At 29.9% G+C, this 16,736-nt stretch overlaps 2 protein-coding genes across 2 annotated transcripts; one reads left to right on the top strand and one right to left on the bottom strand.

Annotated features, from left to right (window-relative positions):
• Positions 1 to 1,148: 1,148 nt before the first annotated feature.
• Positions 1,149 to 3,285, bottom strand: LOC106758274 (transcription factor MYB46). Its single transcript, XM_022779510.1, has 2 exons — positions 2,616 to 3,285; positions 1,149 to 2,121 (listed from the first exon to the last, which is right to left on the bottom strand). Exons 1-2 carry the CDS (start codon positions 2,882 to 2,884, stop codon positions 1,452 to 1,454), a joined length of 939 nt encoding a protein of 312 aa, XP_022635231.1. The 5' UTR covers positions 2,885 to 3,285; the 3' UTR covers positions 1,149 to 1,451.
• A 9,604-nt stretch (positions 3,286 to 12,889) lies between these two features.
• Positions 12,890 to 16,164, top strand: LOC106758153 (aldehyde dehydrogenase family 3 member F1). Its single transcript, XM_014641091.2, has 10 exons — positions 12,890 to 13,193; positions 13,345 to 13,413; positions 13,483 to 13,579; positions 13,655 to 13,861; positions 13,970 to 14,094; positions 14,184 to 14,288; positions 14,364 to 14,536; positions 14,690 to 14,780; positions 14,869 to 15,018; positions 15,799 to 16,164. Exons 1-10 carry the CDS (start codon positions 12,993 to 12,995, stop codon positions 16,051 to 16,053), a joined length of 1,473 nt encoding a protein of 490 aa, XP_014496577.1. The 5' UTR covers positions 12,890 to 12,992; the 3' UTR covers positions 16,054 to 16,164.
• The last annotated feature ends 572 nt before the right edge of the window (positions 16,165 to 16,736 follow it).

Genomic DNA, 16,736 nt, shown 5'->3' with positions numbered 1-16,736 from the left:
TTTATAAATAATTATATAATGTTATATAGTTTTTTAAATTTTTTTATTTAAAATTTTGTTATAACAAAATAAACTTTTTCATCATTTCTTATAATAATGTGTAAAAACATAAACAATTAATGTGGTATTTTATCAGTTTCTTTTTGTGGAAAAAAAAATATAGATGAAATAATTTTCTCAAATCAAATCAAGTAGTAAAATATTATATTTCCTTCTCTTTTCTACCAGTTAGAAATTAGGTTAGACCTAGGGAGTGAAAGTAGGCTTAGGAGGTCTTAATCTAACTTGTTACCTTATAAAGATTTAATATAGATTGTTTATAAGTGTTAGAAATGTGTATATTAATGTGTTACATTCATATACTTACAAATGTATAATAGACAAACTTCAATCTGTGTTCATCCTTAAAAAGATTCTGCTGGCCATGCTGCTGTTTGTTAACATTCGAAAGTCAAAACAACATTATTATGGGAAAATATTATAACGTTAAACAAGAGAGAATTTAACTGATATACCTACTTTCTGTCGAAATTATTAACTGAAATAATTAGTTATGGCATGGTGGAAAATGGTATAAAAAGCACTAGGGCACTTTTCTTATCTCTATTGGTCAGCCATTTCAAATTTAAAAGTTGCTTTACATTCACTTCTATGGCATGTTTTTGGTTAGTCAATATAATAATTATATATATTTAGCCCTATTGAAATCAAAGCTGAGGTTATAATTACTCTTAGAATTAAACCATTTAGCTTAACTAACTTCCACATAGTATGATGACATTAACTGCGATTTTCTACCAAGTGGAGCTAAGCTTTCTAAAGTATATATGTAAACAATCATGAAAGCATGTATCTCATTGCTTCAAAGATTTTAAGGGAATCAATTATTACTACATCAACTTTCTGACATCCAATTTGAAAAGTGGGGAATGAACAAAGCAACGGATCTTTCATCTGCATAATTATCTGTATACACAAACTCTCTCCAGCATTTGCTCATCTCAGGATTCAGATTATACATAAAACAAAATCAACACACACACACACATATATATATATATAACAATCAGTAGTATGTGTGTATATCTGCAAAATGCTTAGATAAGAAAAGAAAGTAATGTATAACAATCTATTCACTTCCTTTTTTTTTTACAAGTATGGCAGATTTACACAGGTTTCCACGAAAGGAGTGATGATCTTAAAAACTGTCAGTGCAGAAGTTAATTAACCTGAAAGACTAATAACACGATCAGCAATTGATAGCAAGAAATACTTATATTGGACTTTTATTTGAGACCTATACCTGTCTGTTTGCTAAGTTTTGAATTCGGTAAGGGCAAAAAATAGCAGTGTATAATACAAGATTGAGTGTGCGAAATAAGGATGATTATAGGGTTCTGGAGGCTTGGATTTGGAAATATATATATATGGAATCCCCAGAAAGTTCATAATCAGAATGAAAAATCAACAAACGGAAAGGAGGAAACATCTTTCATCAACTCCTCAAAGTCCCATTCTGCATCTTGCTGAAACAAATTCTCCACTTCTTCCTTATTCTCACTAGATATGCCAATGTTGCAGTTGTTAAGGATACTATTTATGTCATCAAAGTAACTGCTGTTAGTTTCTCTCTTGCAGGTGCTACTCAGGTTATGATTGTTGCTGGTGTTTAGATTCTCAAGGGGAGGAACAAACATATCCCCTTCAACGCCAATATTTACACTCCCAAACACTCCGTTATCTAAATAAGAACTTTTGTTGTGAGCTTCATTTTGGGAAAAGCATGGCCCTGTGCCTTCCAAGTATTCACCAACGTGTGGCATGTTTAGTTCATGATCCAACCTTTCGATCATTGTGTTGAAAACTGTTGTTTGCATTGATTGTGTTTGAGATGAACCAAACACAGGCACAAAGGTTGCATGCTGATGATGTTGTGTAGGCATAAACCCTCCCATGTTGAGGTCTTTATTACTTGGTTCAGACGAGGTCTCACTAGAATTTGGTGAGGTTGAAGCTGTGGTCGTAGACATGTTCTTGAGTCTTTTCTTTATGGTTGAATTCCAAAAGTTTTTTATCTCATTGTCGGTTCTCCCAGGCAAACGCGCCGCTATTTGAGACCATCTTCAACAGTGAAACATGCTACAATATGTTAGGTCAATGAATTCACGTATGTAGTACAAAAGTAACCACAAATTGATGTCTGCGTGTTTTTCTTTTTCTCAGATAAACCAAAAAGAAACTATAAAAAAAAAAAAAAAAACAGATATGAAGTGCCTTCAAATCGAAGTGTCTTCATCTTTTGCAAACCAGGGTTTGCTGATTAAACAATATTACTCAAAAATGGAGAAGCGAACCATAATAAAAAATAAGATATATGAGAAAAACTTTATTGTCTGGTATATTAATTAACTTACAAATATAAACCTCATATATAAAATAGTGTTATTTTAGAATTATTGTTGAAGTTAGAATGAATGGCTTAGCTTTAAAGACATGATGGATGTCTGTAGTGTGAGTAGTTAAAAGAAAGAAAACCTTGGTATAAAGCAGTGGTGTGGTGTAATTAGCAGTTATTAAGGATGCATGGATCTGAAAGTAGGTGAAGATAGATGAACCTGTTTCCAAGAAAGGAATGGAAGTGGATGATGAGTTGCTCTTCTTGGGGTGAGAATGCACCTCTCTTAAGATCAGGCCTGAGGTAATTGATCCATCGTAGCCGACAACTTTTGCCACATCTTTGGAGGCCAGCATTTCTTGCCACGTCGCTCCAACAACCTTGTCCATTGTTGAGCATGTAGTTGATGAGTTTCTCATCTTCTTCTGGTGACCACAATCCCTTTCTAAACTTGCTGTCTTTACCACTACACAGTTCTGGCTTCCTCATATTCTTCTGCTGCTCTGATATCTACACAAGGGAAAGGGTATATAAAGCAGGAAAGATTAGAAAGAAGCTTCATGGGGAGGCAATCAATGATGACCATGATGGTTACAGGGTTTGCTTACAAAATAGGGAAGACTGAGATAAGAGAGAGAAAGATGTTGGTTGACGAGTCTAGTAGAAAACGGTTTGGAGAGGGACCTAAGGGATTCAGAAAGAAGGGTGGTCGTCTTGTCTTTGACTCCATGGCCTTGTCTTTTTCTTTTCTAATTTTTCTTCACTCACAAGGTTATCATCACACACACACATCAAGCATAAGGGGCCAGACAAAATATATGTTAAACGTATATACCAGTTCGTTTTATCACCAACCCAACTTATTTGCTTCCACTTCACATAATCTCCTTACACGTGTAATTCAAGATATATATATATATGTATATGAATCAAACCCAGAATACCATACAATAATGTTATGTATTATGTTCATTTCGTTTCTAGCATAAGATCCACATGCTTATGTTGCAACCATATAAAAAGAAAAGGTAAAACAGACTCAAATCTCTTTGAAATCGATGTATTATCTAAATACAGCCATTCTTTTCCATGAAAACCATGTGAGAACTTTGGAGCTTGCAACACATCCTCCTCACACCGATAAGTTCTAATACTATATTAGAAGGTGAGTTTGAACCTAACTCAACTCCATAAAATCGGTTTGTAAGGTAAAGTCTACACCCACTTATATATTATAAATTGACCATATCTTTAATCAATGTAAAACTTCCAATAGTTTAATCTAGTATGAATAGATGAAAATTCAAATATAACTATTAGTTTCACGTGAATAAAATTGAGAAAGTTGAAGATAACGTAAGGAAGATGACTTGTAAACTTATAGTCTTAACATTTTGGATTGAAAATTGGTATTAATTCTATGAATTGAACTCAAAAGTCTTATTAACATTATATTTTTCTAATAAATTTTCTTTAAAAGACCCATATGTAATATTCGATAATTTGTTTTGTGATCCACTTATACAATTAAGGGTGAAAAATTTTAAATATGAGAATACCTTATCAGAAGTTTTTTTTGACAAGGGTTTCATATTAATTAGTGTATCACATTATTGTGATAAAATGACAATATAAGAAATTTACCATTTAGGTGTTCGTAACTGGATACTTTTGCTCAAGGAAAGTACGATTTTAAATTCACCAGGAATTAGCAAAGTAAATTGATTAACATTTATGCATATTACATAGATGTACATGCATATACAGCACATGTAAGAGACTAATCATTTTCTTAAATAGTAATGAAAAGGTGGTTATATTATTAAATTGTGATTGAAGGAAGTGGGGCACTTTAAGCCTTCTCTGTTTTTGTCACGCACATTAAAGATGAATCATGTGAGAAAAAGGAAGAAAGAAATGGTGCAACAGAATATTGACTTCGCAAACCATCTTTTTAATTCAAGAACAACAAAATTATTGCAAATTTGTGCAGAATTACAATGTGCAAAACCAAACTTGAATTGGAATGACCAAAATCTACTTTACTGTAAAAAATACAGGTAATGATATATAGACAATATTTTTTGACAACATTTGAACATCGTCATACATGTTATTGTGTGATTGTCCAAATGACACAATGACACCACCATAGACCAATCACACAATTACACGGATGATAATGTTCAAATGTTGTCAAAAAATATTGTCTAAGTATCTTTATCCTAAAAATACTAAAGATCATTAATTTATTGTTATAAAATTTTGAATAAACTTTTATATGGTTAAACTCAGATTTCATTAATGTTGTACAACTTAAAGATAATTTCCTCTACAATAAACCGAACAATTTATTTCTTCAATCGTTAAAGAAAAAAAAAATTGAAAAAGAAAAAGAAAAATGTATGACATTTACTTATTCATTCTGGAGAAATTTATTATGATTGTTCTTTTTATTCTCAAAAAGTTTTCGTACAGAGAAAAAGATAAAAATTGGTTGAATTTAATAAAGTGGCACCCCTTTAGAGGGACCAACTGGGTAAGCATGAATAGTATATTTCTCATCAAATCATGTATTTATAGAAATGTGCATTGGATTTCATTGGTTGTAGGTACAATAAATAAATTATTATTTTTTCCATAAAGTTACATAACAAAGGAAGGGGTAAAATTACAATAAGCATAATATTACTTTTACTTCAAATAATATAATGATTAATTAGACTCTAGAAGGTAGGTTAAAGCCCCCAAAATTAATTAACCACTAGTTATATACAAATACTTAGACGAAATTCTTTTTTATTTGCATTCATTAAAAAATAATACATTTTATTTTATTTTATATTTCTTTTGTTTCTATCCTTCTTTTCTGCCTATAATTTCACATTTCATTAAAAAAAACAAAAAAGATAAAGTTGAGTTGGGCTTTTTTTTCTTCTATGCTTTCTTTGTACTGTTCTGTGTCCAAAGCTTAGCCTTGTTTGTGTTGATTACCTAAGACCTAAGCAAGCATGAGTTTATAGTTACCAACCTTACCTTTCCTTTCCAAACCTAGCTACTAAGAAAATGCAACCACCAATGCTTAAAGACCACGTGGCATATGAAGAACTTCTTCTGTACGAAATAAAATACTCAGGCAAATTTAATAACAAAGTAACATAGTGTAATATAATACTATTAAAAGAATCAAGCTAATTAAATGGTATAAAAGATACGATGGATTTTAGTCTAGAACGAGGTCATCTAAATATACCAAACTCTTTAATCATTTAATCGATATTTATTATATTTAATTTTGGTGTCAATTGGTCACATGATTTATAAATTATTTATTTAGTGAGTCAATTCAATTTGGTTCATTTAATGAATTTAAAAAATTTAAATAAAATTCGATTCCACATGGTTTTGTGGGTTAAGCGGATTAAATCATTGACTTAATTAAATTTTTTTCTTTAATCTAAAAAAAATTAACTTTTTTTAATTGAAATCTAAATAAAATCCAATCCAAATATAATTCAAAAACACAAAAATACTAAACAAATTACTATCTAACATCAAATCATTGTTATTATTTATCTATCTATAATATTAGACTAGAGTATTGAATGATTAAATCCAAACATAAAAGGGTTTAGATTTATTATTTTCATTTTTTTTCACATAACTTAAAGTGTAAGGTGGATTGGTAAGCCAATCTGATTCACTACGGATTCAATCCAGGTGAATCAGATTCTTAATAGACCAAATTCAATTTTAATTCGTGTCAAAATTTATAATTTTTTAAAATCTTACTCTTCTTGAATAAATAATAAATAAGAGATTTTAACACGTTTTTACAATACTAATATTTATGTCTTCTATCTATTTTTCTTTCTATCATTGTCATAGTAATAATAAAAATCTATACTCTTTTATGATTTTAAATAAAAACAACAATCATGTGATTTCAAATGTCATTCTTAAATTGCAAGTACAAAATAATATAATGACTTTTGATTACAAATTATAAACATAGAAAGAGGAAATTTCTATTTTTTAACGAATAATACCATGACAACAAGAATATGAAAGATAAGTATATATGCCATGAAAAGGACCAGAAATAAAACCAACGGTCTATTTGTCTAACATGATGAAGCTTTGAAAGCATTTAAATTATTTTGTGGCGTTGGGAGAAATTTGTGAAGGAAAAAATATTAATTACAATTGTCATCATAGGAAAAAGTTGGATATCAATCAAGCTCAGGAGGTTCTTCTTTAAATGAAGGGTAGTCCTTAATTTAATTATTATTATTTTTTTCATGTGAGAGATTAAGGTTACATGAAAAGTTGCCCCTACAAAATATTTTTATTTTTATTTTATTTTATTTTCGTGAATTTTAATTTAATTCTTTGTTTTAAAAAAAATTACTCTTTCATTTCTTTTATTTAGGTCAAAATTATATTTTCTTTCAGTTTTTTGCTTAATTTTGTTTTTCTTCATTCAGTAGGAGGAGGATGCCATATCCCAGCCTGGAAATATAGTTATCTTTTATTTAAAGGGAAAGGGTGATGTTATCAATTTGTCAAAATATATTTCATTTAATATTTTACATAGTTCTCGTGGTAACGTTCCTTATATTTTATAATGGTGCATTATGATGGCAATGATAGCTTTGTTTCTTATATTTGATATAAGTTGTAAATAATTAATTTTATTTTTATGAAATTAGTTTTTATTATTTAAATGTTTTTAGTTAGATTATTTGTATGTAAATTAGGATAGTAAAATTGATCAGTTTAACCTGTTTTGTCCCTGTTTTATAGCTCAATTAATTTTTTTAATTATTTTTATTTTCAAGATTTTCTTATATATATAAACATATATATTAAAAAACTATTATATATATATATATATATATATAATTCTATTATAATTAATAATTGAAATTTGCTTTTTAATTTTTAATTATTAATAATTTAAATTACAATAATATTTGTAGTGTATGACTGTTTGATCTGTCTAAGATTGGACGGTCTACACAGTAAAGAACATCCATTAAACCACTCAAAGATCGATAGGTTGGATTTTACGGACCGAACAATTCAACTTAAACAACAACTAGGCTTGATGATAATTAGTTTATACGAAAGTATGATCATTATCCATTGGATCGTGATAAACCTTGTGATAATTTGAAACTCATTCCAGATCCTAGGTTTGAGATAATGAGACATGTGATGAAATTTATTATCAACTTATTTGTGTTTGTCAATTTTTGGCTGGCTTTAATATCAGAATATCTATTTTTTCAGTTTATCAAACAGAACGCTAACGAAGACAAATATTTAGATACCTAAAACTTAATGAATTTATAAATAATATAATACAGAAATATCAATATTTAAAATTAATTTTTATTTGAATTTTTTAGTTTTAAAAAGATAGTGAGTTGGTAAGTTTATTTCAAGTGTTTGTGACATGTGAGTTGGACAAACTAATAAAACGAGTAAAAATAAAGTGAGGAATAAAAATTTGTAATGTGATCCATGAAATTTTAACATACTAAAGAAACAACTCAGAAAAGTGTGACCCACTTTACCAGGACAATGCAAATAAAAGTTTTTACAAAGTGAGTGTAGTAATAGATGCATATAAAGATAGTGTTTGAACATTTATAGTGAGTTTTTTGTGTTGCAGACAGAGTGAGTTTTCTCTCCCTGAATTTCAAAATTGACCATTAACCATTCATTTAATTTGGTTAGGTCTACAATATAATTCATATAAATGTCTATTTAAGTTAGATCAAATGTTTGGTGAAAATACAACATTATAATAAATGCAATAAGAATGCCACTTCTAGTAACCTAAGTTTTTTCTAACTCTCCAAATATTTGACCTAAACTTTTCACCATCATCAAATTTTTATTTTTTATTTTTGCTATAAAACAATTCTGATACTTTTATTATAACATTAAACTTTTTATAAGAGTTGCTTTAGTTTCTATATTTGTTTGGATAGTTTTATTTTTCATCAAAGTGAATGGAATTCATTTTAAGTAATCTATTGTTGCATTATATGGTTTGTAGAACAAAAGAACATGAAAAGTTATATATGATTGAACAAAAGCTAATGAATGGAAAGTACAAAAATAATGAAAAGAGAATTATAAATAAATGTGCAATGAAAATAAAAGAAGTACAAATTATATCTCGAGGAAATTTGAGGACTGGTCGACCGATATATAAAGATTAAACCCATAGCCTAAATTTTCACATCTTAAATGATTATTATTTAAAGAAACATTGATTTTTTATTTTATAAGTTTTTTAAGAAATATAATTTTTTTCTTTAGACAAATATGTTATTTTTCATGTTGTTTTACCTTTTTATAAAAGATGTAAACATGAAATTCCTAAAAATTTATCATTCTTATACATTTTTTTTTTAACATTCAAAAAATATAGTATATACACATGACCGCAGGGTTTATACAAAGCTAGATTCATAGCCGAACAATTTTCACAAAACTATATAAGACTATATGACTGTACAGTCCTAGTCTAAATTATAGGGTCATCGCCATCCAACACCTGCTCCAACAAACACTCGCCTCCCTCTACTCACACCCACAAGATGATCATCACAAAGAAGAAATATTGAATGGGTGACATAACAAGATAAAAAAAGAAGGGTAAGTTAGAGTAATACTTGACTGGACCATACAACATATATAAACATATGTAGCACTCCAACATTTTCAAGCATACAATGACAATCATACAATACATGCAATGATTGAATACTTGATTGGACCATCTGGATTGTATGAATATGTAGCTTGAGGTCGTTCTTGCACTTGGGTGGTGTAGTAACTAGAAAACCATTGGTTGCCACCCGAGGTTAATCCATTATAACTCACTAAAAAACCTATGGGTTAGGACCTCTTGTCATTCTCACACAATGCATTACCCATCTTTACTTGAGAATTGGTAATCATCAGAATTTCAGGATGAACGTCGTAGATTTCGCTATCCATATTTATACTTTACCATTTGATAACCAACACTGAGATATTCCTCCTTTGAATTCTCTTCCATACAAATTGAAACATAATACCTTCTTGAAATATTCACATCATTATTATTGCACAACATATTCATATAATTAAATTTAACAAGTTCTCACACCACAATTAAACGTCCCATAAGACCAAACACCCTGTGAACTTTGAAAATCGAAAGAAACCTTACTCTCCTAAAGATAGACTGAACAGTCAATTGTAGGTACGACTAAGGGATAGTCGAACACTATTAAAGACCGACCACTATAGAATAACAATCACTACCAACAGGCCGAGTACAAATAACTAGACCAAACATCTTAACGAAACCTAATACTATTATAGACCAATTCCTAGTTAAAGGATACCGAACACTAGTATAAAGTCGAACACTAGAATAAGACCGAGAACAACTAAGAGACCGAGCTCTAGTGTAAGACCGAACACTAATACAAGACCAAGCACCAGTACAAGACCGAACACTAGTATAAGATCGGACACTAGTACAAGACCAAATACCAGTACAAGACCGAATACTAGTACAAGACCGCTCAGTCATCAACTAAAACTCCACACAAGCAGAACTCGGTTAAGACCGAACATCAGAGAAAGGCCGAATAGTCCACAGGTGACACTCGGCGATCTGCATAATTTTGGAGAATAACTGCAGAATTATGATCCACACCTATCCTTACCAATTTCAATGTATTCTTTCCAACTTCTAATCCTTCAAACTCATGTCATACACATTTATACACTTATCTAAGAATACCTAAACCTTTATAATATCATTTATAGAGTTTCGTCTCAGATTTGAGAGTCAATTATGTAGAATCATGAACTCAAGGATCGAAAATTAGATTTCTTATTTTTAGTACAGTTTTGAGTGACTTAAGGGTCCTAACAAATCCTAAGTAACTTGTCCAGATTCTCTATACAATCCAAACTCACACCGAGCACAATTTCCCCAATTCCACTCTCATACTTCCTCACCATTCACTCGACCACTGAACCAAAATTTTGCAAAAACACAATCATGAACACAACACTTAATAATTTATATCAACAACATCGAACACCAAATCATTCAATTGTGCACACATGCGGAATCATCAAAGAACATTTTCATATACATCATCAACCAATTAACTAAATTACTATTTTCCCTTACCTCTTGACCGAACTACAAACTCAATCAACAACAGAATTTGCTCACCACACACCAAAATCTTAGAACACTTATAGGTCACCGATTGAGAAGGAATGATCACCCCATAAGACCAAGAATTCGATTAGAAGTGAGAAGAATAAGTCGATGGACACATGCAACCAGAAACTTGGCTTGCATGTGTTAGAAAACAGAATTTCTAAGAAGAGGATGAACTTACCGACTCTAAACTTGATTTTGATTGGTGAAAACAAAAGATTTTAACACTCTGATTGCTTATATGTTGCCTGATTATTGAATAGATGAAGTGAGATGAATAAATTCTAGAGAGAAAGAGAAGAAAAGAAGAACTCATAATGTTAGAATGATATAGTGCATGCAGAATGACACGTAAAATTTGAAAATTTTATTTTTATACCACTGCCAAAATCGAACGATTCAATCAACTACATATGTCTTCTTTAATTTCTCAGTCCATACATTTCTCACTCACAAACACATTATTAATATAAGTACAAAATAAATAATTTTATTTGAGACTTTTTTATTATTTTTTTAAAAGGTTTATGCGTAAAGAAAATTATTGTTAATTTCTATTTTCACAAAAAGTTCATAAAAAAATAAAAGCAAGATGTTATTTTCAAATCAAATATTCTTTATTTATCTATTCCGATATATAAATAAAATTTCTTTTTTGAAACCTATACTTCTTTTCTAATTTTATTTTTTAAATAATTTTTTTTAAAATTAAAATAATTATTTTATCAATTTTATTTTCAAGTGACATTTCTTTAAATTTGATAATTTTTTTAGTTTAAAGTTTTGTAAATTCAAAAATATTTTTAATTACAAAACTGTCTACAAAATAAATATTTTTTTTATAATAAAGTTATAAAAATTATTTAAATTTAATTTTATAATATAATAATAATAACAAGTTTATTAACTTTTATCATTTATTTTTACTAGTTTATATTAGTGAAAATATAAATGGCATTATGTTTTGACCCTGTTTTCATTAAGTTATAATTGTTTAAATTATTAAAATTAATTTGATATACGATAATATTGGTCATTATATATTATAATTGATTTTTATTAATAAATATTATAAAGAAAAAAATAAGTTAATTCATTAAACTAAAGAGTTGAGTGGTTGTGGTTACGACTGACTAGTCAAACACTATATGAATGTTAAAGTGAGATAAACTAGTTTCTAAGTAGACTAATGGATAAAAAAATGAAAAAAAAAAACTTATATTATAGTTACGATAGCTAATAAAAATATGTTCAAATTATTAAAGTAAATTCATATACCAATTTTAATTTAATTTGTCTTTTTATTTTTTTAATATTTTTCTACTAAATATATTGTGATAAAGTGGATTATGATGATTTGTCGGTAGGATTGAAATTCAATGTATTAGTTTCTTTTTTTTTTCTTGTCTACTCCACCAAACTGGTGAACTAAAAATAAATAGAAATAAATTGATTTGTTTTTCTATATAATGTTAATTTAAAGACATAAATATTTAATAATATTGTAATTTAAATTATTAATACTTATAAATTAAAATTTAATTACTAATTATAATAGAATAATTTAATATATTAATATAATAATTAAATTAATTTATTCAACTAAAAACATTAATTAATCAATTAAAAAATAATAATATAATTAAATATGTTTTGGATATTCAACCTTGACAAACTAGTCCCATTTTTGGCAAGTATGGACCGATCAAAAGAAGACAAATAGACATTTTAACCACTTCTAACCAAGCACGCATTAAAATAATTTATTTATTGATTTCAAAATAACTACATATTTTTAATGTCATTAATCTTACTCTCAACATGCCAACATTGATAAACAAAGTTGATTCTACATTAAAGAGTTTATTGTTATTTAATAAAAAAAAAATCTATAAATATATGCATTATTATTAGTTTTTGAAATTTCAATTAGATTTGAAACTGTGGTAGAAATAATAGTAAAGTAATTTTAGTATTTTATATCTTAATTATGTAATTATAAAGAATAATGATAGACTGACATATTTTTCTATTTATTTGACTTATAATACAAATGAATTTTTGTACCTTTTTATAAAAAAAAGGTAAAAAAATATAAAAAAAATAGTGTAAAATAATTATAAAAAATTTATGTATGAAAAATTATATATTTTTTTAATTACAAATCCACGAAACTTGGAGACAACTGCAAACAAAATTACAAAAAAGAAAACTCTTTGTCGTTTTTTCCAATCTTGTATTTCAATCATTCTGGAAATGGTGATAATTGTACCAAGGAAAAAGACAGTAGGTGGTGGAGATTATATATACAAGTTGCAGAAGAAGTAAGGATACATCAAATTCCTCATGGAGTACTCTGTGGAATCTTTGGGAAGAGATCTTAAGAACGTGAGGAAGTACTTCGGGAGTGGAAAAACAAAGGAAGCATCATGGAGAGAATCACAGCTTAAAGGGTTGCACAGTTTTCTAGTTGAAAGAGAGCAAGAAATTTTGAATGCCCTCAAGCGTGATTTGGGGAAGCATTGCGTTGAGGCCTTCAGAGATGAGGTTGTGTTTCATGTGAATCAGAATCAGAATCACGAATCACGAATCATGAATCATGAATCATGAATCTTCCTTGTTCTGTTACTAAGTTCTACGTCGGACTTTTGCTACTTTTAATTTCGTTTCTTAGTTATTCAATGATGATTAATCGCAGGTAGGAACGTTGGTGAAGACCTTAAACTGCGCCATAAAGCATTTGAAAAAATGGATGGCGGGGGAAGAGGTGAGGTTCCCAGAGCTTATGCGTTAGAACTTTCATTGGATTACTAAATTTTGATGTTTGTCACAACAGGCTAAATTGCCAAAAATAGCACTGCTTTCGAGTGCTGAGATAGTTCCTGAACCACTTGGTCTTGTTCTCATAATCTCATCATGGAACTTCCCTTTTGGTGAGTTGATTCAGAATGAAAGTTGGTTGGTTTTGTGATGAACTAGGTTATGTATGTTGTGGTTTTATAAAACAGGACTGTCCTTGGAGCCACTGATAGGAGCAGTAGCTGCTGGAAACACTGCAGTTCTGAAGCCTTCAGAGATGTCCCCTACTTGCTCTTCTCTTTTAGCCACTGTCCTTCCAACTTACTTGGACAACAATGCCATTAAAGTCATCGAAGGTGGACCAGAAGTGGGAGAGCTACTCTTACAGCAAAGATGGGACAAGATTTTCTTCACAGGTTAATTAACATTCCTCGATCACTTTCTTTCTGTTTTTAACTCTTGGTAATACCATAACTCAACCTTTTATGAGAATTTTTTTAACCTATGATGTGATCCAATACTAGGAAGTGCGAGGGTGGGAAGAATTGTTATGTCTGCTGCAGCTGTGCATCTTACTCCGGTGACTTTGGAGTTGGGTGGAAAATGTCCGGCACTGGTTGATTCTCTTACTTCTTCATGGGACAGAGAGGTGAATACTCATTTGATTATGTCAAATCATATGACAGACAAAAGACAAAGAAGTTTCTTACTGTATTAGTTTTTTTGTTGAAATACGAGGTGGCTGTGAAACGAGTTTCGGTGGCAAAATTCGGGGCTTGTGGAGGACAAGCATGCATAGCAGTCGATTATGTTCTTGTAGAGAAGAGTTTCAGTTCTACATTGGTAAGAAGCTTGAAAGAATATTTTTACCTTTGTTGTTCTGATTTTGAAGCATGTCTGCTTTCTCTATTTCTTTAGGTGACATTGATGAAAGATTGTATTAAGAAAATGTTTGGAGAAAATCCTCAAGAGTCGAACACTGTTGCAAGGATAGTTAATGAGAAACATTTCATGAGACTCAAGAATCTTCTCACTGATCCAAGGGTGAAAGAGTCGGTGGTTTTTGGAGGTTCAATGAACGAAAATGACTTGTAAGTAGTACTCTCCTCTCTTACTTGTTTGCTGCTTCTAAGTTTATGTATGGATATGTAGCATGTAATACTGTGAACCTTCACTTCCCATTTCCGACAATGAAACAGACCACCTTTCTGTCACATCGTTTTCACCTAACCAATCTTGTGCAGATTTATTGAACCCACAATATTGTTGGATCCCCCGCTTGATTCAGCAGTCATGGCTGAGGAAATCTTTGGCCCGGTGCTTCCAATTATCACTGTAAGATTGCATACTTTTTTACTGCTCCTTTTACTGCTCCTGGAATCTGGCATGTAAATTTCTGTTTTATTTTCTGGACTTTTTGCAGCTGGAGAAGATTGAAGACAGTGTCGAGTTCATAAGCTCAAGGCCTAAACCATTAGCAATTTATGCCTTCACGAAAAACCAAACTCTGCAGAGAAGAATGGTATCTGAAACATCATCCGGAAGTCTTGTTTTCAACGATGCAATTCTACAGGTATTAATCTGCTTCTTGTCTCTTTCTTTATCTTTGACAAAACTGAGCATTTTTAAAAAACATCTAAATCAACCATGATAGATGCAAGGGTGTGAAACATCTACTTACACGCGTGCTCAAGGCCCTCCATGGTTCTAGACACTGTTTTCAGCAATAAATAACACCTACCAATTTTATGGCTAAAAGGTTAAAATATAATGTATTAGCAAAGCTCAGTTAGATTATGGTAAGGCTAAATTCTTTGACGATATAAAAGTTTATTATAAAAATTGTTTTTGAATTCAGTGATAGAGATCTAGATCAATTAAGGATAAGACAAATTTATAATATATAAACTGATGCAGAACTTATTTTATAAATTGGTTTTATAAGTTAAAGTTAGATTTAAAGTTCATAGTATTAGAATCATTCAAAGTGAATCACAGTACGACTTGTCGTTTGTTAAACTTATTATGTCATTTACAATTGAATCACCTATTAATGTCTAGTTTAAGTGAAAATGTATATACATTAACATTAGACATGATATCAGAGTTATCCAAAGTTTATCTTATCAAGATTTATCATTTCATCCACAATCAAATCATTGTTGAATCACTCTTAACGTCTAGTCTCACTTAAAATATATATGCATAGACCTTAGGTTAATGTTTACTTCTTTAGTATGTAAACATGCTTGTTAGAAAGTAGAACGAATGAAGCTTGTCTTTTTCGATAAGATAAATGATGTGAGGTTGAAGTATTGCACATTTGATGATTGCAAAATGTATTTTTGTGCAGTACATAGCGGATACCCTACCATTTGGAGGAATTGGGGAAAGTGGGTTTGGCAAGTACCATGGGAAGTTCTCCTTTGACGCGTTCAGTCACCCTAAGGTTGTGGCCAGAAGAAGTTACTTCACTGATTTTTGGTACAGATTTCCTCCATGGACTCTTAACAAGCTCCAACTACTTGAGGTGTCTTACAATTTGGATTATCTTGGAATACTTCTAGTTCTGCTTGGCTTAAAGAAGTCAAAACGCTCCTCATTTTAAGCTTGTAATTCATCTGTTATTTCCAGTTAGCCCCTAATAAGGATCATCATTCCTACCCAGTGTGATTTCTAAGTTTGTTATGCTTCAATAAGTGTATTCTATTTGGTTCTACTTTTTGTTGTTTTGCACTGAAAAGACAATAAAACAAGAAGTAAAAAAAAAATAAAAAATTGATTGGTAAAAATCATTAAACACCAGAAAGGGACATGACAGGAAGCAAACTGCAATAGAAAACTCTTTATTTTTGAAATTTTGATGGAACAGTGTAATGATACCAGCAATATAGTTATAATTCAATACAAGAGTACATAGTATTAACTGTGAGGAAGTGCAGAGAACATGTATTAGGTCCACCATGTTTATTATCTCAGTTGTCTATATTTAGATCACAAACAAATAACTTGTAATGAAGTAAATTTCAATAAAAGGAATTAGGTAGAGCCACTGTTCCAGTAGCCCCTCATATCATGAGTAACTACAGTAGTTAATTGTTCATTGGCTCCACTCTCACAAGAGGAGTTTAATTACTTATTTTTTTCTATTAACATTGTTGTATTTCAAAACTATATAAAACATATGTACATATTAATTATCCATCAAAATCATTTCATAATCTTAAATTATAACAATTTGACTCCTATGATATATCAATATCTAAATTATTTTCTGTTTTATATAAAATA

Source organism: Vigna radiata, chromosome 4 (assembly GCF_000741045.1).
Source record: "Vigna radiata var. radiata cultivar VC1973A chromosome 4, Vradiata_ver6, whole genome shotgun sequence".
NCBI classification, from domain to species: domain Eukaryota; kingdom Viridiplantae; phylum Streptophyta; class Magnoliopsida; order Fabales; family Fabaceae; genus Vigna; species Vigna radiata.
This window is presented reverse-complemented; position numbering and strand designations above follow the sequence as displayed.

Coding starts and splice junctions, on each gene's coding strand:
- LOC106758274 (XM_022779510.1), bottom strand. CDS start 2,884: ATGAGGAAGCCAGAACTGTGTAGTGGTAAAGACAGCAAGTTTAGAAAG. Junction 2,122..2,615: donor CATTCCTTTCTTGGAAACAG/GTTCATCTATCT, acceptor TCACTGTTGAAG/ATGGTCTCAAATAGCGGCGC.
- LOC106758153 (XM_014641091.2), top strand. CDS start 12,993: ATGGAGTACTCTGTGGAATCTTTGGGAAGAGATCTTAAGAACGTGAGG. Junction 13,194..13,344: donor TTGAGGCCTTCAGAGATGAG/GTTGTGTTTCAT, acceptor GATTAATCGCAG/GTAGGAACGTTGGTGAAGAC. Junction 15,019..15,798: donor TCAACGATGCAATTCTACAG/GTATTAATCTGC, acceptor ATTTTTGTGCAG/TACATAGCGGATACCCTACC.